Below are 27,906 nucleotides of genomic sequence, written 5' to 3'. Positions count from 1 at the left end.
CCCCGCAGAAGTACGTTCAGGACATCCTGCAGGAGCACTTGGCAGAACCTGTGTACCGAGCCCTGAAGGAGCAAGGGGGCCACATCTACGTCTGCGGGGACGTCACCATGGCTGCCGATGTCCTCAAAGCCATCCAGCGCATCATGACCCAGCAAGGGAAACTCTCAGCGGAGGATGCCGGCGTGTTCATCAGCAGGCTGAGGGTGAGTGACAGGCCGGCTTCCTGGGTCCCTTTTCTGGCATCCAGTTCCCGTCTCCTCTTCCTCACCCCGCCTGTCTCAGTGATCGGGGGAGCCTTGATGACATCCCCGGCTGCTCCATTTTCCCATGTGTGGCTCAAGGTGGAGGATACTGGTGGCCCCAGACCATAGCTGAGAGAGAAGGAAGGGTGACTGGGCGCTGGGTCAGTGCAGGCGCAGGTATTAAATAGGGGTGGCGGCAGTGCTGTGTGAAAATAACAAGTGAGTGGGCTGCTGGGTGGCTAGATAGAAACCGTCCACACCCAGCTTTTCCTGCCCCCAGAACCATGCTGCAGCACTGCCCTGCGTGGTGGTGCAGGTTGAACACTGCACAAAAAAAAGTTTGTCTAAGGCCAGCCACCCTATGTTTGCGCAGAGCCGTGTACCTTGGCACGGAACTGTGTCTACCCCAGGAAGAGGGGTACTTTCACCTCATTTGCACAGAGGCTAGAAGCAGCCCAGCAAGCAGAGTCCTGATTGAGTGGCCAGCTGCCCCAAATAGGAGGAACCGAGTCCCATGCCTCCACAAAGCTCCAGAGATGATCCCATCCTTCCCCCTTCTTCCCTACATGAGCATTAAACATTTTTTTGCACAAGAAGCCTTGCCCTAAATCTAATGCTAAACCCCAGGTGGTTAAAAAAAAGAAGGAGGAGGAGGAGAAGAAGAAGAAAAAGAAAAGAGCTTTCTGGTAGAAATGCCACACGGCTGTTTGACAACCCGTGTGCTGGGTTTGTGCGGGTGTGAACTGAGAGCCCCTCGCCCCTCCCGCCTCTTGCTGTCTGGCAAGACAGCCACCGATAGCCACTGGTAGAAATGCCACCGATCCAAGGGGAGCGGCAGAGAGCTCCTATCGCTCAATCTCTTTGGTATGAGCCTTGGAGACACTGTCATAGATTCCCGGACCTCTGCAAAATAAGGTTCAAAGACTACCCCAACTAAAGGTGAACCCATTCTACAAATGTGCAACTTCCTTCAGGACCGAAGGGTGCCAGAACTGAACTCTGTGCCTCGTTGTGCTTCACTGTGATTCCGCGTTGTTCCCCCAACCAGTGCCCTGCCTCAGCAGTGGGGCACACTTTCCCCTTGTTGAATCCTCAAGGACACGGCCCTGGGAGGATGTTCTTGCTGCCTGCCCCTCAGTTTGCTGAAGGAGCTCCCACATTCTCCGGAAACTCTTAGACGCCAGAAATCGGTCATCACTTGTGCTGTTTCTTGAATCCCCAGAGGAGATTCCTCTTTTTTGGTTGCTTATTTCTGCGCAAAGATGCCCGTCTTTGGATAAACTCATGTGTGCCCGCCAAGTCTCCACTCTGGTGGCTGTGCAGTGTTCCCTGAGTGCTAAACGGGCACTTTTCTCTTCTCCCATCTCTGCTGGCTTCTTCGGGCCGTGATGCCTTTTACACTCCACCCAGCCATGCCCAGAGCTGAACTTTGCAGGAACAGGAGGAGGGAGAGAAGGGGAGCGAGGTTTGTGAGTTCACTTTGACCTCCTCACTCCCTCTGTCCTCAGAATCAGCAGCTCTGTTTCTGGATGCAAAGCGAAGTGTTCTTTGCCCCCTGGGCTGGAGAGACGGCTCTGCGCTGGAGAGTCTTGTGAAACGCAGCCCTGGAGGCCAGAGATCCTCCAGGGGGCGCTGGGTTGCACCTTGTTTCTTTAGGAACCGACTTCTTTAGGGATATTCCCTTCCAGGGTGTCAGCGTTGTTTGTCCCTTTCCCGCCTTTGGCTGGCATTTGAGGGCTGTTTCTGTCCCCCAGGATGACAACCGGTACCATGAGGATATTTTCGGGGTCACCCTGCGAACATATGAAGTGACCAACCGCCTTAGATCTGAATCCATTGCCTTCATTGAGGAGAGCAAAAAAGACACTGATGAGTAAGCAGCCTCCATCCTGTGGGCAAGGGGCGGGCGGGGGTGTCAGGCTTCGTTTCACGCTGGCTTTCCCCCAGTGTGGGGGGGAGGGGAGAGGGAGGAGGGCAAATGCACATTCTCAGGCCACCCCACACCTGCTGACTCTGAAACTCTGGAGCGAGAACCTCGGTTTGTGTTTTAGAAAGCCCTCAGGGGATTCTGAGGCCCCTCCATGTGTGGGAACCCGGGCTTTGGGTGCCCAGCGTCTGCCTGGGGCGCCCCCTAGTGGAACAATGGCTCCAGCCTCTGGGAAGGCGTGTTGGAGCCACTGCTCCCCGCATTTACACCGCCTCCCACGCCCCCCAAGTCGCTCAGAACATTCTCATCCACACAAATCCCAATTGGTGTTATTATGACAAGTTTACCGGCCTTCTGGAAGTTGCTGGGAACAGTCAGAGGCGTCGCGAGACTGGATTGAGTCTCAGGATTTCAACCTTATCTGAAGGCCTTGACCTTTGAACTGCGATTGCAACGTCGCTCACCCTATTCCCGCCGCAGAGAACTTCCAGACCACCACCGGATGCCCCTTGTGTTGAATTAAGTGGGAATTCGGCTGTCTCGTTTTTGGTAGCAGAGGGAAGACACCCCGTTTCTTTTTTCCTTAAGTTTGTTTATTCTGACAGAGAGAGAGAGAGAGAGAGAGAGAGAGCGCGAGCGCCCACGCGCATGTAAGTGGGGGAGGGACAGAGAGAAAGAGGGAGAGAGAGAATCCTGAGCAGGCCCCACGCCACCAGTGCAGAGAGCCCGATGCGGGGCTTGAACTCACAAACCTCAAGATCATGACCTGAGCGGAACTCAGATGCCACCCAGGCGCCCCAAGATGCCCCATTTCTTAAGCAGCCTCCTTTCTCCCCCCTTAGGATGACATATTTCGTGTCCAGTAGGCCCACACTTGATTGCCTTTCAGATTACAACCCCTCTGGCTGTCAGAAAGCCCCTTTCATTGTCCCTCTTCCTGGCCCTTTGTGTTCTTCATTCCAGAGGAGCCCCAGCTGGGGGCGAGGACTGGGGGTGGGGGGGTGGGGGGGGCAGGCTACAGAAGAAACGGCAGAGCTTGGTGCCCTGTGCCCAGAGCTTGGTGGCTTCCCTGGGGCTCTGCAAGGAAACAGAGCAGCTCTGTTCTGTGACACTAACTCCCTCCCTCCCTGTCTTCCTACAGAGTTTTCAGCTCCTAACTGGCTCCTCTTGCCCAGATGGATGGCCGGGGGGGCTGTCCCCTGCGCTCCGGCAGGGGCGGCTGCAGGTTTTCTAAGCGTGGACACTGCTGAACCTTCCCTACGGGACCCCACGTGGCCCCCGCTGTCCCTCTCGTCCTGTCACCGTGGTTGTTCCTCTTCTGGGTCCCCACCCCTCGGTGGTTTCCTTGGCCCTCCTGGGTTTTCTCCTTGAGTTTTCCTGCTGCAATGCAATGCCTTTATAATCCACAGTGGCTCTTCCAAAACTGTGTCCCCCTCTCTCTCTCTCTTCCTGACAAGGGCAAATCACTGGTGCATGAAATCACTGGAACATGGCCGTCGCTCCTATTAGGGCTTGTTTTCTGGGGTTTCCCCTGGAGAGGCTGCAGGGACTGGTCAGGAGAGTCCCAGCCAGTCCCTCTGATGCTGAAGCCCCCCCCCCATCCTTTTTTTATGATGACGTCCTCGTTGTGTGTGTATGTGTGCACGTGTGTGCACGCATGTGACAGGCCTGGGTCCCCGTCGTCTGCCCTCTCCCCTGGACAGGCGTGTTACCGGCAGCCTCTCAGTGCCCCAAACCGTACCCTGGCCTTGTATTGGTTCCTCACGTGTCCATAACTTAAGATCTGTGCTCCGTGTTCCTGAAATTCTTATTCCTGAAGCACCTTAACAGTCCCCGGTTGCAAAGGGCAGGGAGAAGGGAGTGTGACGATTAAGGGGAAATCTCCATCAAAAAGGGGCTCACGGAATTGCATGCGTTTAGATCCCAGCACGCACCAGTGAGCAGCCCTCTCTGGGAAACTAACCCATCTCAAGGATTAAGCAAACCCCCTCCCTGATCCTACCCTGCCCGAGCCAGATAGGATCACCTGATTTGGGCCTCCCCAGATAATCCTACCCGCAAGTCTGGGAAGTAATGTTCCTGTCTTTGCCACCAGGTGACTTGGGGCAAGTCACTTGTCCTCAGTTTCCCCTTGTAATGTTATGAAGCTAAAAAAAAAAAAAAAGAAGAAGAAGAAGAAGAAGAGTATGAATAGATGAAACTTTAAGGTGGTGGAGACTGGAGAGCATCTCAAGGAAGAGTCTCATCACCGGGTTTTTTGTTTTGTTTTGTCTTCTCCAAATGGGGACTTGCCGATCTGCCCTAGGAAGGAAATCACAGAAGCCCGTCCAAAAGGGTAGTTGGAGAGGGAAGCCATAACGAGGCTTCACATAGCTTCTTGTACGGGACCACAACCCAGGGTGGCCTGTCCCACACGCTCTTGGACTTCTACAAGTGATCCCGTGGTTTCAAGCCTGATAAAATAATTTTGACACATTAACGAACTTTGACTCCAATCAAAAATGGCCAGCAGTCTTCAGTGCGAGGGGCCTGCCCTGGGTCCCCAGGGCTGGAAGGGGAGCCTTCAGACAGTGGGTGCTTCTGTTTGGTTGTGTCCTAGCATACAGAGAGACAGCTTTGCCTTTCTGTAGGGCACAGTGGGCATTTCCTGATGCTCCGCTTGGGGGGCCTGACAAAGAGAAAGTGCCCCCCGACCCTCTCTAGAAGGGACTTAGGACAGGGGGCGCCAAAGAGGCATCCCCAGGAGGGGACAACCTCCGAGATTCTTAAAGGCAAAGGGCAAACTAGACCTCGCCTTTCTCCGCCCGCCCGTCATTCAAGGAGGAATTCATCAGCGCTTCCCTCTCCAGACCAAGCTCTGCGCGTGCTTCTCCATCCCCAAATAAGTACTTGTGTGAAGTTCCTCTGTGCATCTTCTTCGTATAGCCCTGCCTTTCTAGTAGCAGGCAGGCGGCGGGAAACATCATCTCGTTGTGTCAGGGAGTCCGAAGCAGCGATTATAGAACGGGGATGCATCTTTCGTCCCCAAAAAGGAGTTTTGTTTTTAGAGTAAACGCCTTTCAACTCCCGACACAAGCTGCTTCATGATGCCCGGGGAGAAGACTGGAGATCGGTCTGATGTGTTTCTCTCCTTTGCCAGAATCCCTGTTAGGAAAAACCTCGCTGTTATGAGCCTATCGGGAGGCAGAGTGAAGTCCAGGTTCAGGGTTTAGGTCTGATCCAGGGTGGGTAAATGCTGCCCTCTTGTGGTGGTTTTTAGTTCAGTCCCAGTAGCCAAAACGAGGGGCCCAATTTGGCTTCGCAACAGGTGAGCAGAAAGTAGGATTCACTGTGCATTTGGGGGTCACCTAGGCTGCAGCCCTTTTGGTCCCTCTCCGCCTTGAACTGGCCTGCCGTGGCTCCAACCGCATTTAACAAAAGTGAGTTTGGCTAAGAGGAAGGAGACATCCCCAGCAAACAGGAAAAGGTGAAATGGTCACGCTCCCCATCTTGACGATGAATCCATAATCACGTCTTGACTATGAATCCCGCACCTCGTGTTATGAAAGAAGAGAGGTAACTCAACTCCCTGAGCGGAGGAATGTTTTCCTGATTGGTTTCCACAGAGTGAGGCAGCCCGGGACCTTTCCATTCGGGGAAATGCTTCAGACTTACCGAAATGGAGCTTTTTGGAAACGGACCCGAGTCCAAATGCTAACTCTATCACCCTCCTCCCTGTTCCCACAGACAGCCCCGGGCTGGTGACTTAACCTTTCCAAGTCCATATACAGCACCTATATAGCAAAGTGGGTTAAATGAGATAATGCCCGTAAAATAACCAGTTATGCCTCCTGGACCGCTGACGCTTTTGAATTTTTTTTTTTTCACTTCGTCAGTAACTGTATGCAGAAGGCGCAATGATGTGTACAGAACAATATACAGTTCCTGTTTGTGGAAGATTAGAATCTCGTATGTAGACACACAAGGCTTAGAATCAACATACATGTCTGGGGTTCGAGAACTGGGTGGATTGCACCTGCCGGCCTGGGGACACCAGGTTTCGAGGAAGTAGGAAAAGTGGGGACGAAAGGCACAGACTGGGAACGGTAAATCGGGGCTGGCTTCAGGCGTGGCTTTGGAAGGCTGTGGAAGCTGACGGTGGTGAGGCAGATGCCTGGCGGGTGAGCAGGGGCCAGGTGCTAGGGAGAGGCGAGGGCATGTCGAGGAATTTTGACTTCATTTGGTAGGCAGCAGGAAATCCCTAAGAACGTTTTTTTTTTTAATGGGAAAAAATAAGGCGACTGGAATTGCGCTTGGAAAAGAATATTGGGGCTGCAGCACAGAGCGTGGATGGCTGGCCTGTTGAACTATCTGTGGAGTATTGTGGTTACCAAGACTGGACTGAGGGAAGAGGCAGATGCAGTGACAAAGCCACTCCAGGGGCTGAGTCACCAGGAACTGGAGACCTATCTGTTGCGGAGAAAGTCAAGAGTCTTCCCTCTAGGCTGAGAAAGGAGCCTCATGAGGAAAAAACAAAACAAAAAACAAAAAAACCAGCCTCATGGGAAAGAAGAGTTTACACTTGTTGCCATGATTACCAGCCAATGGGGTGAATCCTTCCAGGCTCCGGCCATGCCTGCATGCACACAAAGAGAACTGACCCCAGGCCAGTAGACATTGGCCTTAGAACACAGGATTTTCTTGCCAAACACATTCTCGGCAGCCACCTGCTTTGGACTTCCAAAAGGAGGTCAGGTTTTGCCCGAAGTCCAAAACAAGTGAGATTTTTTGACCCAGATCACGGGTAAACAGTTTCTATGCCAGGATGGGCCAGCCAGATGCCTGGGCCCCTTCTCCTCTAGAACGTTGGCCATTCGTGTCATCAGGAAAACTGTGGGGTTAAGATCTTGTTTTAAGCCGGCCATTAACTGGCATATTTTCATCTCTGCTACCCTGACCTCTAATGTGTCACCATGGCCCCCTTACCCACAAAGCCTTCTGACTGAACTGGCCAGTTCATCTGAGACCACCTGCAGGTGACAAGGAGAGAGAAATATTCATCTGGGCATCCTAGAGGACTTGTCCATCCTCACTGACATCTCTCAACCCTTATAAGGCTTCCTGCATCCAAAAGTCCTGGTTAGCTCAAGAATTAAAGGCCAGGGGCTGGAATGGGGGAAGGGAGATCCGAGAGTCCCTGCCCTACCTCCCACCGTTCGGGACTCATCACAGATGGTCCCACGAACCTGAATCTGACCTTCCGGCGCTGACACGAACCTGGTCTCTCCTTTCTCTATCATACACACCCTGTCCTCGGTGCCCTGCCAATCCCTGCCCGCAAACACCGATGAGACTCGGGTGAGTCTTAGGTGAGGACCCAGGTACATGTTCACCCCTGGAACACGGGTCTTGAGTCTATTCCCTATGACTACTTGTCAAAGCCCCGTGCAAGGGCGGAGGTCAGGGGTAGATATGCCTTTGTTTGTTGAGGCGTCTGAGTTGTCCTGGAATGTCCGAACGGTTCTGGACAAGAAGGACATGTCTGCCTGGTCCAGGACAGCGACCATTCTTAACGAGGTGGCCCTGGCAGGCAGGACCGAACAAACCTGCCTTAAGATGCTGCTTTTCCGTAGTCTTCCAGAAAATGACTCCAGGACATCAAAGTGCCCCAGCTTGGCTCCCAAGCTGTCAGAGCCTCTGGTCCAGGGCCAGCCAACCTCAGCACTATTGGCATTTGGGCCCAGTTCTTTGTGGTGGGGGCTGCCCTGGGCATTGTAAAGACAGGATGTGGCATGTCATCTCTGGCCTCCACCCACTAAAAGCCAATATCAGTCCCCCTCCTGCCAAATGTGACAACCAAATATGTCTTCGGACATTGCCAGATGTCCTCTGGGAGCAAAAACATCGCTCCTGGCTGCCCCAGGCCTTTTCATCCCCGACCTACTGGAGTCAGCGGAGGACCCCTCGGCCTGATGGCTTTGTTTCCGTTATCTGCCACCAACTTGAGACTCCAAGGATTTGGTGGGGGGCCGGGGGGATAAAAAAAAGTGGTTTCACAAACTCCATCCCAAGACAGAAGGATGCTGCTTCCATCTCGGTAGGAGGCTGTGCCCTCGGCATCGCTCTGATTCTGACCCGTGAAGGCCCAATGCCGTGCCGCCCTGCCTCCACCCTGTTTTCCTTGTGTCGCGCTGTCTTGTGATCGTAGACCCACTCTGGGCTCAGCAGTGGTTTCCTGGAAGGCAGAAAGAGAGAGAGAACACGCAGTTGGCCGCCCCTCCTTGCTGTCCCAATGGGTTTCCATTCAGGGTTGAGGAGCTGGGGAGGTGGGCAGAGTGGGTGTCACATGTCACCACACACACACACACACACACACACACGCCGTCAGAAACTCGGACGTCCCCCTACCTCTGAGCTCTCGATGCTGCTAATGTCCGCCCAGTGTCCCATGCGCTCCGGCACCTTCCTTTAAGGACTGACGCCCGCCCCACGCTCCTCGCGAGGTTGTCCAAGCTGTGTTCACTGCATGCTCTCCTTCTAACTCGTCCTTGATGGAATTCAACACAAGTCTTATGCCTGTTTGCATTATGGTTACCATATTAAAAAGTGGAGTCGACTTCACTGGCTGTTGTCTGTCGTTTGATTTGCTTGGAGCTTCTCCCACCTTTGCTTGCTGTCGCTGGCCAGGTGTCCCCCCACCACCCCCACCCAGGAAGCCCACCCTGAGGGAGGTGGCAGAGATGGGTTGGGGCGTGGTCTGAGGCAGGGGAGGGGAGAGGCGGGGAGGGAGGGAGGGAGAGCAGTCCACCTGATCCGAGGGAAAGCCGGAGCTGCAATATTGTTGCAACAGAAATTTCAGCCAACGGTGCAGGGAATTCTGAAGGTGACCTTCCGGAGCTGTCCCGTGATTTGCGGCCAGAAGGCCGGGTTTCATACCCCTCTGTCAGCCAGTCCTGGACCAGCCTGCTCTCTGCAGTGGAAGCCACCCCCGAGGGGTGGATTGCTGAGGGCACTCCAGGATGCTTCCAGCAGCTGGGGAACAGTTCTAGAGCCTTGACATAGATCCAGATCCCGGTGGAGCATTCCCAGCATCCTGTCCACACTGCCCCACAACACCTTTGCCCCCGTCATGGCTGCATTCACTGGATGGGCCCCAAAGAAACTGTACCACCTTCGCCCCAGCCCTCTCTCCCTGTATACACAACCCTGAGGACCCTAAAACCTAATTCCTAGCAAGCTTCAGACCCGGTACCAGAAAGAAGGAGCCTCAAAAGCACCAAAAGGACAGATGAAGAGGAGCTTACCCCAAATGCCCCGACAGGATGGTTAGTATAAAAGGATAAACTGGGGGGGTGGGGGCCCCCAAGGCTTCGTCATGCCCTTCTGGACATGGCCATTTGGATGCCGTGACCATTTTGACATTCACGCCTATTTCCTGGCCAAAAAGCACAAACAGCTAGATAGCCTTTTAAACTACAGAATAACTTCCCCAACATCAAACATTCCCCACATACCATCCCTGCCTTCTCCACCCTATTCCTGAACCTCAGGCCCAAGTTCAAATGCGAGATGCAGGTCAGAGATGGGGGTGGGACCAGAGAAGCCCTCAGTGTCCAGCTCTACCCTGCCTCACAGAAACTAATTAAAATAATGGCTAAGAGTTATCAAATGCCAGTCTTCATGGGAATAGTTAGACGTGTATCATCACTCAACTTGGGAAACTGAGGCACAAGGAGATGAGCCAGTTTGTGCAAGGTGAACGTAGCTAGTACACGTTACAGGTAGAATTCGAACCCAGACTGTCCAGCTCTAGAATCTGCATTCTTCACCACCAGCCAGTGCTGCTGCCAGGAGACCCAGACAGTCAAGTTCAAATCCCGGCTCTTCCACTTCCCGGCTGTGCAACTTTGGATGACTTACTCAACCTCTCTGTTTCTTCCTTTCTGCATGTCTAGTAGGCTGCGGTTGTTTCAACTTCATTGCCTTGCAATGGGATTAAATGGGTTCATATATTAACATATTCAACACACATAGAACAGTATAGGATAGGATAGAATAGAATAGTCCCATATACGAATAAATAAATTAAGGTCCTAGCTTCCGATGTTCTCAGCTTTTTTTCTCCTATTGAAGCTCCATCTTTCTTCTTAATTTTCCATCTTTCTTTTAAAATTTTTTTCTAGTGTTTATTTATTTTCGAGAGAGAGTGACAGAGTGCAAGCAGGGGGAGGAGGGGCAGAGAGAGAGGAGACACAGAATGTGAAGCAGGCTCCAGGCTCTGAGCTGTCAGCACCGAGCCCGACGCGGGGCTCGAACTCACAGACCGCGAGATCATGACCTGAGCCGAAGTCGGACGCTTAACCGACTGAGCCACCCAGGCGCCTGTCACATGGCTCCTTCTTGGCATAATTCACCATTTGCTATTCAGCCCTGGGTGCCTTAGGCACCCCTTCAGACTTCTGTCATCAGAGGAGACATTTTAAAAGCCAATTTCCTGGGTTTCTCCCCCCGCCTGCCCATCAGCGCTTGCTAGGGATAAGTTCTGACTTCTGAATTTTTAACCAGCCCCCCAACCTGCACTGGAGTTTTGACAAGTCCAGCCTCAGAGGTGGCTGGGAACAATTTAACATTTCTCTGCATCCTGACTGGGGTGACTGCTGTTGCCTGGCAACCAGGTGAAAAAAAAAAATCCAAGTTTACACCAAAACAGAACCTTCCCAACCACAAATCAAAAGGAGAAGGGGGTGGGAGACAAGTGGGGGAAGGAGGAAAACGGATCTTTGAGTCATTGCAGGTCAATATAGAATATGGGCCTCACAAATAGTAAAAATGTACTTTTTTTTTTCTTCATTGGACCCTTGGCAAAATCACCGAGAGAACAAAACCAGAGAAATTATTTACAGTCGAGGGATCAGTATGGAGCTTGGAACCCACATCACTGCAAGGAAATCGCTTTAGCAATGGTCTCTGGAGGAAAATAAGATTAAGTTAATCAAACAGCAGACAATTAAAGCTGAGTAATTAGTAAAGGGTTTTTTGTTTTTTTTTTTTTTAAATCTTTTTGTACTGCTAGACTTAGGGAGGGAGGGGAACGGGCGTGTGGTCTCTTGGTCTCTCGGCAGTCTGGGTTTCCTCCGCTGGAACTCAGAGTAGATATCGGAAGCCTCTCTTAGCTTTTCCTTACAGTTCCCGGGAACGTGAGATCTTCAAGTTATGAGCCCCTCCTTCCTCTGCTCCCATTTCTGGTCTCACGGGGACGTGGTGGGGGAAAGATACTAAGCGCAGGAAAGCCTCTGAGACCCACTGTAATTTCCAGGTGTGGTATCCGCGGCCTTGGTGAAACTGTGCGGTAACTGAGTTTCATTTTGAAGGCTTTGAAAAGAGTCACTGATGGAAACGCCGTTATTAGCAGAGAGCTACAGGCCAATCTGTGGGGAGAGAGACACCTGTTCCTTTTTCCTCTAGGCTGGTGGCTTCCCCTTCTTTGAAAAACACACACTGCCCCCAGATTGCCCTTCTGAAACATCTCCTTTATCCGTCATGCCTTTTTTTACAAGGCATTCAATGCCGCCAGGGACCAGAGGATCAGGGCCATCCCCTCTGGCCAACATTCAGTGCTTGCTCTGGCCACAGGCAGGCTTTCTCAATTTTGGTTGCCCCCCTGGCTCCACACAAAGCTTCCCCGTCTGTGGGTTCACCCCAATGATTCTTTGTGTGTGTGTGTATGTGTGTGCGTGTGTGTGTGTTTTGCCTTTGTCTTTTATTTATTTATTTTGCATAGAATTTATTGCCAAGTTAGCTAACACACAGTGTGCTCTTGGCTTCGGGAGTAGATTCCCATGACTCATCACTTACATAAAACACCCAGGGCTCCTCCCGAGTGCCCCCCTCAATGCCCATCACCCATTTTCCTGGCCTCCCCGCCCACCCCCCAAGGGTTCTAAAGGCAGCTTTTCTCTCCTTCCGGCTAGCCTTTGTTTCTGCTCTTCCCCTTACCTGGAAAGCTCACCCCTCCTCTTCGCCCAACTCCAATTCCATGTCTATTGCTGAGGGCTGGATTCAAACACTGCCTTTTCAGCTTCTCTGTACCAGTCGCTTGGCGTATTGGAGAGATTGCTTTGCAATCGTTATGTGTGTCTGCGCGCGCATGTTTTATCTGCCTCTATGTATTTGTTACCTCTTGCCACTGAATGCTGAGTAACAGCCAACCACGCAATCTCCCTGGCACACTGCATTACTGCAGATTTCGGGGTCATTACTGTAGCTTCGTAAAACCCATCAGAGACCTCTGACATCCAGAGCAGTGAGATCATAAATTTGTGAGGCTTTTTTTTAAATGTTTATTTATTTTTGAAGGAGAGAGAGACAGAGTGTGAGTCTGTCACAGACAGACTCTCTCTCACAGGCAGAGAGAGAGAGAGAGAGAGAGGGAGACACAGAATCCGAAGCAGGCTCCAGGCTCTGAGCTGTCAGCACGGGGCTCGAACTCACGAGCTGTGAGATCATGACCTGAGCTGAAGTCGGCTGAGCCACCCAGGCACCCCGTGAGGTTTTTCTTATAAAGTGTGTTTATTTATTTGAGAGTGAGAGAGAGCAAGCATGAGCAGGGGAGGGGCGGAGAGAGGAGGAGAGAGACTCCCAAGCGGACTTTGCACAATCAGCACGCAGCCCTACGTGGGGCTCGATCCCACAAACCGTGAGATCATGATGGGGTCTGAAACCAAGAGCCGATGCTTCACTGACTGGGCCACCCAGGTGCCCCTAAATTTGTGTTGATTTAAGCCAGTAAATTGTGGTAATTTATTACAACAGCAATGGAAAACTCATACAAAATCTGCATTAAATCTGTGGTGGTTTCATATTCGCTACTGCTCTAGGAAAGAATCCCTTTCCTTGCCTCTTCCTGCTTCTAGAAGCTGCCCTGTGTCACATCTCCACTCTCTGCCTCTGACCCTCCTGTCTCCTTATAAGGACCTTTGTGATTACACTGGGCTCACCCAGGTTGTCTAGGAAAATTCCCCATCTCAAGAGTCCTAACCTAATTACAACTGCAAAGTCCCTTTTGCCATGTAAGGTAACTGTGAACTTGTGATTTATAATAAGAAATATATATTTGGTCTTCACCCCTGTTTCTGGCAAAGAGTTCCTAAAACCCTTGGGATTTCCTAAGTGTTAAGAGTGATAAAGTTGTCTCATTATTCCCAACAAACCCCTTTCACCCACACCTGAGTGGATGTAAATGCGGTGAGTTTGGGAAAGCATCCGGGGATGGGGGGCTGGTTGCCAGGGAAACGAACCATGTGACCAAAGGGTTGGAACTTTCAGTCCCACCCTTCCTGACCTCCGAGGAGGGGAGAGGGGTTGGAGGTTGTTGAATCAATCACCAGCGGCCAATGAGTGAATCAATCATGCCTTTGTAATGAAGCCTCCATAAAAACCCAAAAGGACAGGATTCAGAAGCACCAAGATTGGTGAACCCGGGGAGATTCATGGAGAACGGTGCCCTTTGAGAGGGCATGGAAGCTCCTAGACCTCTCCCCGTACCTTCTATCTGGCTGTTCCTGAGTTATATCCTTCTATAATAAGCCAGTGACCTGGGAAGTAAAATGTCTCTGAGTTCTGTGAGTCATTCTAGCAAACTGGTTGAAGAGATCAAGGGAACCTCCGATTTATAGCCAACCAGAACTACGGGTAACAACCTTGGCTTGTTAAGTACCAGCCACAGGGGGGCTGGGGCAGTCTTAGAGGTCTAAGCCTGAACCTGTGGGGGCTGATGCTATCTCCAGGTAGACAGTGTCAGAATTGGGTCGAGTTGTAGTGTCAGAGAATTGCTTGGTGGTGCTGGGAGAAAACACACACGTCAGAGGCTCCAGGGATTAGAATGTGAACGTGTTTGGGGGCTACCACTCAGCCTACTGTAGTCCGCCCTCTGGCCCCCGGAGACTGATGCCCACCCCCACCCCACCCCGTGCAAAATACAGCCAGCTAAACTGACTTGCATTCACAGGATTACTTATTCACCAGAAATATAATGAGGATTTACTGTGTGTTAGGCCCTTTCATAGACACTGGAGATCAACCAGGAGGGCTCACATCTGTTGGAAGGAGAGAGACCGTAATTTTTTTTTTTTTTTTTGAGGGAGTATGTTATAGTGATAGATGGTGATAAGTGATTTTGGAAAAAAAAAAACAAACAGACGGAGAGTTTAAATAAGGCAGTTTGGTGCCGGGTGGGGGGAGGTCTCATCAACCATGTGACTGAGGGAGAAAGTCAAAGGGTAAGTGAGGAGCTGGGAAGCCAGCACTCCAGGAAAAAGGAACTGAACTAGCAAAGGCCCTCGGCTGGAACAGAGTCTGGGGAAATGGCCCAGAAGAGAAAGTGTTTGTAGACATATTTTGAGAACAAGGAAAGCCATTGGGGTCGTTGAGGGGTGTGGAAATGGTCTCTCCAGTTAGATTGTAGAGATCTCTTGGGAGAGGAATATTGAAACCCTCCGGCCAAAGATAACCAGATGTACACCATATGCTGATACTCCACAAAGATGAGTTTATTCGCAGGGAGAGGGCACCCTGGAGGAGCTCTGGGGGGCTTTGTAGGATGGGGTGGGAGGGGGTTAGTCTAGCATTTAGGCTTATATTAGGTAATTTTAAGCGGGAGCTATACTGCCTCTGTGTTCAATACCTACAGTCAGCAGTTCAGTGAGAGGGAACTGTGGGATTAATTTTAACATCTAGAATCTCCCCTGTTGCCCAAAGAGAAAGAGACTCATTCCCTTCTTCCCTTCTCAGAGCATTTCCTTGAGAAACTGCGTATGTGTAAATCTTTCCTCTGTCCTTTGATATGTACGCAAATCTTTTCTGTCAGTGCTATTTTTTTTTTATTATGGTAAACTACATGTAACAGAAAATTTGCCATTGAACTATTTTTAAGCATACAATCCGATGGCATAAAGGGCATTCTTAATGGCATATAACTGTCACCCGTATCTCTTTCCAGAACGTTTTCTATCACCCTACACAGAAACTATAACCATTAAGCAATAACTCCCCATTGCCTCCTCACTCCCAGCCCTTGGTGACCACCAGTCTACATTCAGTGTCTATGTATTTGCCTCTTCTAGAAGTTTCACAGCAGTGAGATCATACGGTATCTGTCCTTCTGTGACTGGCTTCTTTCACTTAGCATAACGTCTTCAAGGTTCATCTGTGTTATAACCCATATCAGTACTCCATTCCGTTTTACAGCTGAATAATACTCCACTGCACATGTATATGACATTTTGCAAATCTTTTTGAAAGGCTAAACAAGCCGGGGCACCTGAGGGACTCAGTTGGGGCTGAGTTGGTTGGAACTCTCTCTCTCCCTTTCTCTCTCTGCCCCTCCCTGCTCACATTCCCTCTCTCTCTCTCTCTCTCTCAAGAATAAATAAATTAAAAAAAATTTTTAAAGGCTAAACAAGCCTTGTGGCAGTAGTAAAATTCAGGAATATTTTCCTTAAGGGCCTGAGAAACATCTCTTTGAAATGTAAATATCAGGGAAGATAGTGTCCCTATCTCCCTGTGACTGTGGGGGTTTAGCCTAAGCGTCTTGTTCCAAGCTGTAACCACTGGCCTGTGGTAAAGATAAGAAGTTTTCATACTTCCTTGAGCCAAAGGCAATTCGCTAGCACAATGTGTACCCCAATTATCAAATGAGCTTAGGATGAACTAGGAAATATGTGACCAGGTCCTCATCCCTGAGGACAAGTTAACATTCATCTCGAAAGCATGTATGTGACGCGATACTTGGCTGTATATCAAAAGAGTGGAATTTCTCCGTCCTCGTAATCTCATTAGCGGATTACCTGTGCTGTGCCTTAAGTCTGGTTTAATGCCTGCTCCCACTATTGAAACGACTCTTTTCTAGAATTGTGGAGAGGATTTTCTGGATTGGCGGGAGACTTTAATTTTTTCCCAATGGCGTCTTGGCCATCTTTGATCAGAACTGGGCAGGGGTGCCTGGATGGCTCAGTCAGCTAGGTGTCTGACTTCAGCTCGGGTCATGATCTCGTGGTTCGTGGGTTCGAGCCCCGTGTGGGCTCTGTGCTGTCAGCCCAGAGTCTGGAGCCTGCTCTTGATTCCGTGTCTCCCTCTCTTTCTGCCCCTCCCCTGCTCACACTCTGTCTCTCTGTCTCTCAAAAATAAATAAACATTAAAAAGATTAAAGAAGAAGAAGAAGAAGAAGAAGAAGAAGAAGAAGAAGAAGAAGAAGAAATGGGCAGAGGGAAGGCCTGGATGGCATCGATAAGAAAATAAGAGTTGTTCTTAAGAATGGCGTACCAATCACCTGTGCAGCTGTGGGGTCTGCCTTCCATCTAAGGGGCTGAACACTTTGGTTACTAAAGTCTTAGGGTCATTGGGGCTGATTTTCACATTCTTGTGGCCAGAGTGAAAGCCAGGGGAACATTTAGGAGCCACACTGGAGACATGGACCTAGACTGTGGCTGAGGAAAACGAAGAGGAGGAGACAGATTGACGACCATTAGGAGTGATCTGTTTAGACAAGAGAATTGATTCCTCGTTCCAAAAGAAGAAAAAGTTTTCTCGGAGAAACCGAGGCAGAGAGAACATACCCTCTGCTTGGGCGTTTGAATACGGATAGTGCTTCCCAGCACACTTAAGACATGATCCCAAGCCTCTTTGTAGGCCCTGTAGGACCTGACAGAGGCAAGTAAGTACGTGCCTCGGTTGACAGCATGGAATCTGGGTCCGCCACGTCATTCCAGTTTAGAGCTGCCCAGCTAAGCCTTTTCCCATTTCCTGATCCACAAAATCAAGGGTACATGGCTGTACTATGTTGTACTATGCTGTTTAAGTTGGGGTTTATTTGTCCTGCAATAGTAACTGACATATAGGCACGGTTTCATTTAATAGGAAGATCTGTTGTTGTCTTTCTTTTGCCTCAAAAAGTGACGTTTACTCAGAGAAAAACATGACAAGAGGTCCATCCCTTGGCTCTCTTCCCTCCCCCCTCCTGCTCCTCCTCAGCGCCACATGGACTGAACCCTGGTTAGGACTAGGTGGCAGGACAGCCCCTCAGATGAGGTCAGTCACATTGAGGGGCATCTCCTCAATGGAGGTGTGTAGAAGGTCTTGATGTCCCGAAGAGTCCTCTCGCCTTAGGGAGATCTGTTGTTTCTCCCACTTTATAGATGAGGAACCCAAGGCACAGTGGGTGGAGCATGTGACTCTTGATCTCAGGGCCGCAAGTTCGAGCTCCACACTGGGTGTAGCGATTACTTGAAAAAATTGCCAATAATAAGGCCACTTAAAAAAATAGGAGATCAGGGCAAGGTCTTTAAAGAGGTAATTGAGTTAAAATGAGGTCGTTAGGATGGCCCCTAATCGAACAGGACTGGTGTCCTTCTAAGAGGAGACTAGGACACAGACACACGCACAGAGAAGACCACGTGAGGACAGAGGGAAAAGACGGCCATCCCCGAGCCATGGAGACAAGCCTCAGAAGAAGGCCACCCTGCCCACACCTTGAACTCAGACTTCTGGCCTCTAGAACCATGGAAAAATACATTTCTGTGAAGCCACTCACTCTGGGGTGCTTTGTTACAGTGCTTTAGCAAACGAATACAATCAGTAACACACTTTTGAACAAATGTATTGAGGTGAAATTCACACGACATAAAATTAAACATTTTATTTTTTTTTAAGTGAGCTCTACACCCCACGTGGGGCTCTAACTCACAACCCTGAGACCAGCCAGGCAGGTGCCCCTAAAACTAAACATTTAAAAATGAACTACTCAGTGGCAGTTAGTACATTCACAATGTTCAACCACCACCTCTATCTAGTTCCAAAATATTGGAACACTTTCTCCCCATTCCTCTATAACATACTTTCATCCAGTACTTTCCCTGTGTCGGGCACTGTTCTATGCACTTTACCTCAATGTACTCATTTAATTCTGTTGACAGTCCCAGGAGGCCAGCATTCTTATTATTATCCCCATTTTACAGATAAGAAGCTGCCCCTCAGAAAGTCTGACCTGCTCGAGCTAAACAGCTCGTTAGACAATTGCAAATAATAGACAATTATTGAGGATCGACCATGTGTAGGGTCTGGGCCACGTCACTGGGCACCCACAGGTGATCAAATGTTGTCCCGATGCCGAAGTTGCTTTTGATCTAGCAGGAAAGACAAAGGTTGGATAGTTATAAATTAATGACAAGACTGAAAAATCCTGGGAAGGAATCATACCTGGGGCAGTGGGGCTGAGGTGAGGGAAGAAATGTCATCTGGAGAGGTTAAGCTAAGGCCTGGAGGAAGTAGCTCAAAGGAAGAAGTAGTAGGAGGAGTAGCTCAAAGGAAGACATTCTAGCACAAAGTATATTCTAGGCAGTGGGGCCAGCATACATGTGAAGGCCAGAAGTGGAAGGAAAGAGACCAGGCTGGCTGGGGCATGGCTAGTGAGGGAGAGAATGGCTTCAGATAGGCAAGGAGAGGTAGACAGGGGTCTATCCCTTTGCAACAATGTTAGAGATTTCAGATTCATTTCTAAGGGCAATAGGGAGCTATGGATGGCTCACCATCCACTGAGAGTTAACTTTATAACTTTATTACTTCCAGGGCATTCTGATTTCCAAATTGGGGTGGGGGCTACCTTGTTGAGCCTCTAAGTACTGACAACAAATCGTTCTATGCCTGTGTGCCCCCCCCCTCACTCACCCACCCAACTGGACTTCGAACTCCTGGGAGGCAAAGACAGCATCTTACTCACATCTGTATCTCCAGGGAACACAGCACAGGGCCTGGGTTAGTAATAGCAATAGTAATGGTAATAATAGGCACAGGCACCAAAAAAGAGTGCCCACCCACACCTGGGTGGCAATTCCTGCTTTGAGCGTTCAAACCCAGGCTCTACCATTTTTTGTGTCTGTGACTTTGAACCAGTGGCTTCCACCTTTATGAGCCTTATTTTCCTTATTCCTTATTATTTCCTTAATGATACTAGAATGGGTATCATTACAGTACGTAACACAGAGGGCTCGAATAAGGAGAAAGAACCTGTAAAATGCTTGGCACGGTACCCTCTCAAGAATATTAAATTAGCTGTTATTACGGCATACTGGTTTAGAGCACAGTCAAGCACAAGCCAAGCGGATCTGAATTAACATCTAGGACACGGGATTCTGAGTAAGTCCGTTTATCTCCCTGAAGCTCAGTTTCCCCATCTGTAACTCAAGGCGATAAAAGTTGATAGGGTTATTGGGAAGATCTGATGAGCTCATGCACAGGAAGCGCTCCGGACACATAATCAAAAAGGGAATCTGCTTTGATCGCTGGTTCGCAGCCGCAGGGCCCACAGCACAGCTGGTTTGTAAGAACGGGTTTCCCTGGGTCAGCCGCGGCCCGCGTCGCGGAGGGGGGGGAGGCGGTGGCCACGGGTGTGGGCGGGGCGACCTGGGGCCCGGCCCCTCGAGGCGGGTGGGCGGGGCGAAGCGGAGGGCCCTGGCGCGCGCGCGCGCGGCGGGCCCAGGTACGCGGACAAGATGGCGGCGGCAGCGGTCGACAGCGCGATGGAGGTGGTGCCGGCGCTGGCGGAGGAGGCCGCGCCCGAGGCGGCGGGCCTCAGCTGCCTGGTCAACCTGCCCGGCGAGGTGCTGGAGTACATCCTGTGCAGCGGCTCGCTGACGGCCGCCGACATCGGCCGCGTCTCCAGCACCTGCCGGCGGCTGCGCGAGCTGTGCCAGAGTAGCGGGAAGGTGTGGAAGGAGCAGTTCCGGGTGAGGTGAGCCGGCCGCCCCGCCGCCCGCGCCCCCGCCCTGCGCCCCCTGGGCCCGGGCCTGGCCGGCCCGCGCCGCCGCCTCCCTGCTCGCGCGCGGACCCCTCCCCGGAGGCCACCCCCGGACCCCTGCCCGCGGACCGACAGACAAAGGCCTCCAGGCCGCCGGCTCCCCGGGCCCCTCGGGTCCACGCCGCTGCCCAAATTGCGCATCGGGAAGCGCCCGGCAGCCGGGCCCGCCTTAGAGGGTCACGACGGTAGGAACCCTGCTGATCCATCCCGCGCGCTTCTTTGTGCCCGACTCCGAGTTAAAATGTTTACATGGATCCGGCGATGCAATGATCTTAACAGCCCTTGGAGGAAGCGGACGCAGCATCCCCTGCTTGCGGGCGGAGAGCACAGATTTCGATGTGGGACCGCGGATAAATCTGGCCCTGGCACACTCGCCGTGTGACCTTGCGGGGTAGCGACTTCCCTTCCTTTTGAGCCTCATGCATCGACTTTAGGCGGTGATAATTAGACCTACCTTTTGCTGTTAGTTATTAAATGAGATGATGTGTAAGGAGCATTTACGCGGGGCCCGGCTCTCGGGAGGCGCGCAGGAAATGTTAGCAGCCCTTGTCGTCACTGTTATTGTTGCTGCAACTGGCCCCATTTTATAGATGGAGAGCGGAGACACAGCATTCCTACTGCTACGCCAAGGTCACGCCGCGAGCGAGTGCGTGCGTGCCGGGTGGAGATTTGAACGGGGTCCATCGCCAGGGCCCCTAGTGCCGCTAAACCATACTGCTCGTTCCCTGTGTCTCAAGGCTGCCTTTGATTTCGCGTGTCTGCCTTTGAGTCTCTGTGAAGCTGAGGGGGTGTTTCTCTCCTTGTAGGTGGCCTTCCCTTATGAAACACTACAGCCCCACCGACTACGTCAATTGGTTGGAGGAGTATAAAGTTCGGCAGAAAGCTGGGTTAGAAGCCCGGAAGATTGTAGCCTCCTTCTCAAAGAGGTTCTTTTCAGAGCACGTAAGGATCTGTTGATGTAGCTCCCGGCTTTTGCCTACTGTGGTGCATGTGTCTGGGTCTGGAGGCTTCAGCTCCTCCAGCTCTTTTCCGTATCCGTTTTTCAGTCCTCACAATCCCTTACGCACTTAGATGGCCGCAAGAGTCATTGTGTCCTTTTCCTCCTATCCAACAACACGAAGCCATTTGTCCCTGCCAGCTTTACTTTTCTAAAGCCAGCGAGAGAATGGGGCTGGAGGGGGAGGGACGGAGCTGCAGCACAATGTAGAGGGAATCCAGATCAGCATTCTTTCCCTGCAAGGGGGTTAAACCTATTTTTCGGAGCCTCCCCTTGAGTTGGGGAATCATCAGTGATTGAACGCTGTACAGATTTCACCCAGTAGTTTTCCCGGAAGGGTTGACGAAATTAATACAGTTTTTCTTCTCTGTGGCTTTGAAGATTCTAACCCCGTGGTGAATAGCACTATTTGTTAAGGTAGCAGAGGATTAGAAGCGATCTGTAAATCAGAATTATTATTCCCTCAGCTAAATTATCTTACATTACATATCATTACCCCGAAAAGTTTTTGTGTCTTTGTTGTTTTTCTTAATATTGCTGAAATGCATGGGGTTTTGTTGTTTGTGTTTTCCCACAAAGTGTCTCAGAGTTTCTTCATCAGGTCCTGGTTCTTTTTGTAACTCTGGGAAGTAGTTCACACTAATCTTTTAAATTTATTTCTTAGTACAGGGGTTGGGGGGAGGTCTGGAAGTAGAGCCAGTCTGATTTATTTATTTTTGGGTTTTTTTTTTTGTTGTTTTTTTTTTAAGTAAACTATACGCCCAATGGGGGGCTTGAACTCATGACCCCTGAGATCAAGAGTCACATGCTCTACCAAATGAGCCAGCCAGGCACCCCTGATTTATTTTACTATCATGGTTTACCGAAGATTAATTCCTCTTTTCTTCTTTCTTTCTTTCTTTCAAGATTTTATTTTTAAGTAATCTCTACACTCTATATGGGGCTTGAATTTACAACCCCAGGATCAAGAGTTGCATGCTCTACCGACTGAGCCAGCAAAGCACCCCAATCAATTCCTGTTTTCTAATGTTAATTAATATTACTTCATAGGGTTCATACATGCAGAGTGTTTTCAAGGCTTTTCAAGTTTTGAAGGGGAAAATACGAACTTTGGACAAATTTGAACTTATTCTTCTGTGGAGAATAAAACTAGATACTCCCCAGTATAATTCATTTCTATAAATAAACGTTCGTTGATATTAGGATGGGTAGTTTATGTTCTGGATGAGCCACGTCCTGGCTGAAAGCATTCATACCATATTTTAAAAACTGGTACAAATTGTTTATGGGTGCTAGATACATTTGATGCACTTTGTCATGGGCCGCTGGTTTGCAACTCCTACTTCTAGTCCAACTGGTTTTGTGTGCATTTTTAACAGCCTGTGTGTCCAATAATGATGAATTGTTATGTTTTTTCCTTAGCTCCCTCTTTCCCTGTACCACTGCCTAATTAGAAGTATGTCAAAGACTTTGAACGTAGTAGGAATATACTTAAGATTGATCAGTGGGTGAATGATTACTTTGGCTCAGGACCTTTCTATTCCTGTGTTCTCTGCATGCACACAGGTTGACATGAAATTTCCTGGCTACGTTTAAAACCAAGTGGGGGCGCCTGGGTGGCTCAGTCAGTTAAGCGTCCGACTTCAGCCCAGGTCATGATCTCACGGCTCGGCTCGTGAGTCGGAGCTCCGCATCGGGCTCTGTGCTGACAGCTCAGAGCCTGTAGCCTGCTTCAGGTTCTGTGTCTTTCCCCTTTTCTCTGCCCCTCCCCTTCTCATGCTCTGTCTCTCAAAAAATAAAAAAGTGTTAAAAAAAAAGTGTTAAAAAAAAAAAGTGGAAGAATTAATAGAATTTTAAAGCTCATTGGTACCATCACCTAAATTTACAAAGGAGAAAATAGGCCCAGTGAGTTGAGCTACTTGCCCAAAGTACTAGACTTCTCTCTCTGGGTCTCTGCTCCTACTTGACTGCCTCATAAATTGCATGAAATCATTGTGAATTATGATACTGAAGCTACAGACTATGAAAATATAATTAATGTACAATTGACAATAAAATCTGAACAAATTCTTGATACTGGACATTACTTTCCAGCCATGGTGAGTGGTACAAGATAGCGTAGGGTAGCAGTTACCACTGCCACGAACATGAGCATCTTTGTATCTCAGATTTTTGTATGAGAGTGACAGCACTGTTGCCTGTGACTGAGGCCTGTTTGTATATGTCTTCTTCATAGGTCCCTTGTAATGGTTTTAGTGACATAGAGAATCTAGAGGGACCAGAGATATTTTTTGAGGATGAACTGGTGTGTATCCTAAATATGGAAGGAAGGTAAGTCATAGTTTTAGCAGGGATTGTTTTTTGTTTGTTTGTTCTAATAATAATGCCCAGAATTAACTGCTGTAATTTGTATGTGGCCGAGCCCTGGGACATGGGTTTCCAAATCTTTCATGTCTTGCTGTAATGATATTTTTGAAAAATTCTGTGTAAATGATATAAATACACTGAGACAATTGATATTTAAATAAACCTTACAAAAATCTTTTTGGGAAGAAAAGAGAATGTATATTTGTTCCCACTGTGGGTCACATACTGGGCTCTGGGAACTTGTATCTGTTATGCCATTTAGTAATATAAACTACCCTTCCTTTGTTATGACCTCTCCATCCACCATCACTGAATTTGTCTGTTATGGGTTGATTTTTTTTTTTTTTTTTTAATAGGCATGTCTTAATGGATGATTTCTTTTTCTTTTTTTTTTTTTTTTTTAAACAATTTCTGAATTTGGGTAAGAAGTCATCTTACTTTGGCTATGAACATTCTAGGTATCTGGTTGAGTCCTTCTTTTATGTCTCCTGATCAAGAAGAATCCATCATCTCTTGGTTGTTGCTTAAAAATTTTTATGCCTTCTATTTTCTGCTGTGAAGGTTAATTTCCAGTTTACCTAAAAAGATGACTTGGCTTCTAGTGTAACATACTTGTGAAAAAGGTTTTCTGCTCTAACAGTTTGGAAACTATTAGTGATGGAAGGTAGAAATGTAGCTTAGCATCTTCCTTAAGAGAGCTCACTGTGATATGTCTCACAAGCAAGAAGTAAGGTATTCTTGTTGTTTTTAAAGGGATTTAGGAGAGAGAAATGTCTATCAGTGGAACAACTGTAGGGGAGAGGTAAGATGTGCCACTATTCTAGGCCTTGGATGAGTTCAGATGCAGAGGTCATTTTTCCGTTTCTATTTTGGTTTATCTATAAATGAATTAAAGTATGATCTAATAGTCAGCATTGTGCAGCCTTAAAAATAAAAGCTGGCCTGTCTTTTTTACATATATATGCATATACTTTAAAATACATAAATGTAACATATATACTAAGTTTATTAGTTATTTTAGTTTTTTTTAATTTTTTTTTAAACATTTATTTGTCCTTGAGAGACAGAGAGAGGCAGAGCATGAGCAGGGGACGGGGAGAGAGAGAGACACACAGAATCCGCAGCAGGTTCCAGGCTCTGAGCTGTTTGTTAGCACAGAGCCCGACGCGGGGCTTGAACTTACGAACTGCGAGACCATGACCTGAGCCAAAGTTGGACACTCAACCGACTGAGCCACCCAGGCGCCCCAAGTTATTTTAGTTTTGATTTGATGTTGAGTGCAGACTTTGTTTCTTTTTGCTTATGCTGTTTCTCCCTTCCTCTTTACTCCCTCCATTTGTGTTGGTTTCCCGGCCCCACCCCTGTAATTAACTTAGGTTGCCAACTTAGGTTGTGTTCCTCATGCCAATATACATCGGGTAGGTGGGGATGGGAGCACATCGTTATTTCACAAAATTGTGATCATTAAATAGGTACTTTCCTGTATCTTTTTTTTCTCATTCAGCATTACCTTGTGGAAATCTAATCAACTGATTTGATTCATTTTATTAATGGCCGTTTACTGTTTTACAGTATGTACCACAGTTTATTTAACTACCCTGCTATCGATGAGTAACCACTATCTTCTCCATCTTATGTTGCTGGGGAGGGTGATGTTTTTCGTGGTGTCATTGCTAAGTAATAGGCTCGTAGGAATGAGTGTCCGAGGTCAGGCTATAGAAGGTTATTAAAAAACATAAAAGATAGTGTGTCCTTGGGTGGGGAGACTTATCACAAAAATGTCAGTTCTTCTAAAATTAACACATAACCCTAGTGCCATTCCATTTCAGTTCCAAAAGGAGTTTGGGGAGAGGAGCGTTTTTTTTGTGTGTTTTAATTGGATAATATTGGCATAAAATATATTGAGAACAATAAATTCACTAGAAAAGCCAGAAAAAAAATTTTTTAATAATCACGATGTAAGACTTGCATCACTAGATGATAAGGCATATGATAAAGCTAGCTGTATAATCAAAACAATATAATGTTTAAATGAAAGTTGAGAGCAACATCAGTGATAATAATTCAGAAACAGGTCCCAGAATAGAAGATAATCTATTTAAAGTCAGAGGGGGAAAGATGGCATATTTAATAAATAGTATTGGAGGTAACTGAATATTCATCTGGAAGAAATTAGAACATCATGTAGCAAAATTAAGTTCCTCAAGATTAAATTACCTAAATTTAAAAGTTATCACAATGAAAATCCCTCAATTAAATAGACTTCGTGTCCAATCTAGGGAGACCTACTTAACCAAGACTGATAATACAAAAGCAGTACAAGAATATAGACAAAGGGTTTTTCAATAAGAAATAAACTTCCCTATGAGCAAAGAAACTGTAAAGAAAGCCGATAGAATTCTTAAAATTTCTAAGAAGAAATTGAAAAATGTACAAAGGAGGAAGACATTCAGAAAAGAGCAAATCCAAGTAGCTGAGAATCATGTAGATCTTTAAATTCACTCTTCACAGAAATGTTAAGTAGTAACAAAATATTGCTTTTTTCACCTCTCTCATTGGCAAAAAGACTAAATAGGCACAGCCAATTAAAAAGTATACTGGTGGGGCACCTGGGTGGCTTAGTCAGTTAAGTGTCTGACCAGCTCAGGTCATGATCACAGCTCATGGGTTCGAGCCCCACATCAGGGTCTGTGCTGACAACTCAGAGCCTGAAGCCTGCTTTGGATTCTGTGTCTCCCACTGTCTTTGCCCATCCCCTGCTCACACGCTGTCTCTTTCTCCTTCAAAAATAAATATTTAAAAAGATTTTTTAAATTAAAAAAAAAGTATAGTGTTATCGTCTTTTTAGAAGTAAATGTCATAGATATGTCACCCCTTGGCCTGACATAATTTGAGCCTAAAACAGGGTTATTTTTTTTCAACTTTTTTTTTTTTTTTGAGACAGAGCATGAACGGGGGAGGGGCAGAGAGAGAGGGAGACACAGAATCGGAAACAGGGTCCAGGCTCCGAGCCATCAGCCCAGAGCCTGATGTGGGGCTCGAACTCATGGACTGCGAGATCGTGACCTGGCTGAAGTCGGACGCTTAACCGACTGCGCCACCCAGGCGCCCCTAAAACAGGGTTATTTTTAAATGACAGGGAATATGCTCACATTTGTAAATATTTTGGGATACTTTACATTTGTAAATATTTTGGGTATTCTTGAAGGAGCCTGTTTGTTTTCATTCCCAGCAAATGCTTATTGTGCAGATACGGAAAGTATAAAAAGGAAGAAGGATAGTTTTCCAAAAATGCTAAAGCATTAATCTCTGGATATTTGAAAATATTTTGCTTTTATGGTGTTCTGTGTGGTCTTTAAAAAGAGTTCATCTTCAATAAAGATTTGAAACAACATATTAAAAATGGCATACACTATGCTTGAGAAAATGACCCAGAGTGACCATCACTGAAACATTTCAGTAAACCTACTGGATTTTAAAAGAAAAGTCCTTTGGGCATCCAAGCAAAAAAGATGAAGTCACTTACAAGGGAAAGAAAATCAGAATATCATCAGACTTTTCAACAACTGCTGTGTGTCATAGGAAAAAACAATAACATATTTAAGATGCTCAAGGATCAAAAATGTCAGCCAAGGATTTTTATATCCAGCCAAACTGACTTCCAAGTATAAAGACCACAGACCCGAACTCACCAACTTGCAAGGACTCAGGGACTTTTGAGCCCTTCATGAGAAATGTTCTAGAAAATAGGACAGTGTCAGACAACCAAAACAACCAGAGAGACACTGACACAAGGACTAATGGTGACCATCAAATCCGTATTTATTTGTAGGATTACATCCAAGTGACAGTTAATAGGGTAGAAGGTATTGTATGTAATGGCCGTAAACCCTTTTAATATAGATGTAGTACAACTGTTTAAAAAGCTGAGCAGAGAATAGGGCAGAATGTAAGCAAAATAAATTTAGCTCTTTTCAGTACTCATCAAGGTGATAAATATATTGGTCTCGTTATTCTGAGGCTTGGTATATGTATGTTTCTAAGAGAGATGTGGAATAAAGCAGACGAGTAACTAGGTGGTATTCTAAGTCATCTCTGGTATCCTGGATAAGTAGAGTATTCCTGGAAGAAAGAAAGCTATAGATACAGAATAGAAAATGGTAAAAACTGTATAGTTCTGAATTTGACTTAGAAGTGTCGGTATGAATTCCTGATGTATATTTAAAAATAATGTAGGTGTATGTGTGTATATACACACATAGATACATGAGATTTATTATTTCTATCCATTGAAAAGGTTCAGAAACAACAACCAGCCTAGTAGAAATGATGATCCCTAGTAGTCAGACAGTGGTCTTAATATACCATTTCCCATCAAAAGAAGCCAGGGTTTTGGGGAAAGGGCTGATTCTAGGTCTTATACAGGAATTGTAAAAGATCAGTCTGGAGAATCTTGAAAGCCTGGAACCAGGTATCAGGAGAAGTACCAATATTTCATGTTGTAAGTGTTCAGGGACCAACGTGGAGAGGCTTCCATTGGCCAGAG

At 47.9% G+C, this 27,906-nt stretch overlaps 2 protein-coding genes across 10 annotated transcripts in view; both read left to right on the top strand.

The window, feature by feature from the left end:
* NOS1 (nitric oxide synthase 1) overlaps positions 1 to 4,373 on the top strand; it is a 181,365-nt gene extending 176,992 nt beyond the window's left edge. The window contains exons 28-30 of one of the 2 annotated variants that reach the window (XM_027043812.2): positions 9 to 203; positions 1,997 to 2,115; positions 3,311 to 4,373. In XM_027043812.2, the coding sequence (XP_026899613.1) occupies positions 9 to 203; positions 1,997 to 2,115; positions 3,311 to 3,326 (330 nt within the window). In that variant the 3' untranslated portion in view covers positions 3,327 to 4,373. The remainder of the gene's footprint in view (positions 1 to 8; positions 204 to 1,996; positions 2,116 to 3,310) is intronic. The other variant, XM_053205718.1, reaches the window with a different exon arrangement.
* A 15,277-nt stretch (positions 4,374 to 19,650) lies between these two features.
* Positions 19,651 to 27,906, top strand: part of FBXO21 (F-box protein 21) — a 58,879-nt gene continuing 50,623 nt past the window's right edge. For 2 of the 8 annotated variants that reach the window (XM_053206594.1, XM_053206593.1), the window contains exons 1-3: positions 19,651 to 19,930; positions 20,803 to 20,938; positions 23,230 to 23,324. In XM_053206594.1, the coding sequence (XP_053062569.1) occupies positions 19,692 to 19,930; positions 20,803 to 20,938; positions 23,230 to 23,324 (470 nt within the window). In that variant the 5' untranslated portion in view covers positions 19,651 to 19,691. Of the gene's footprint in view, positions 19,931 to 20,016; positions 20,388 to 20,802; positions 20,939 to 23,229; positions 23,325 to 27,906 lie in introns of those variants that run through there. The other 6 variants (XM_027043804.2, XM_027043809.2, XR_008291894.1 and 3 more) reach the window with 6 other exon arrangements.

Source organism: Acinonyx jubatus, chromosome D3 (assembly GCF_027475565.1).
Source record: "Acinonyx jubatus isolate Ajub_Pintada_27869175 chromosome D3, VMU_Ajub_asm_v1.0, whole genome shotgun sequence".
Classification (NCBI taxonomy): domain Eukaryota; kingdom Metazoa; phylum Chordata; class Mammalia; order Carnivora; family Felidae; genus Acinonyx; species Acinonyx jubatus.
The sequence above is the reverse complement of the archived record's forward strand: the minus strand, read 5'-3'. Positions and strand labels throughout refer to the sequence as shown.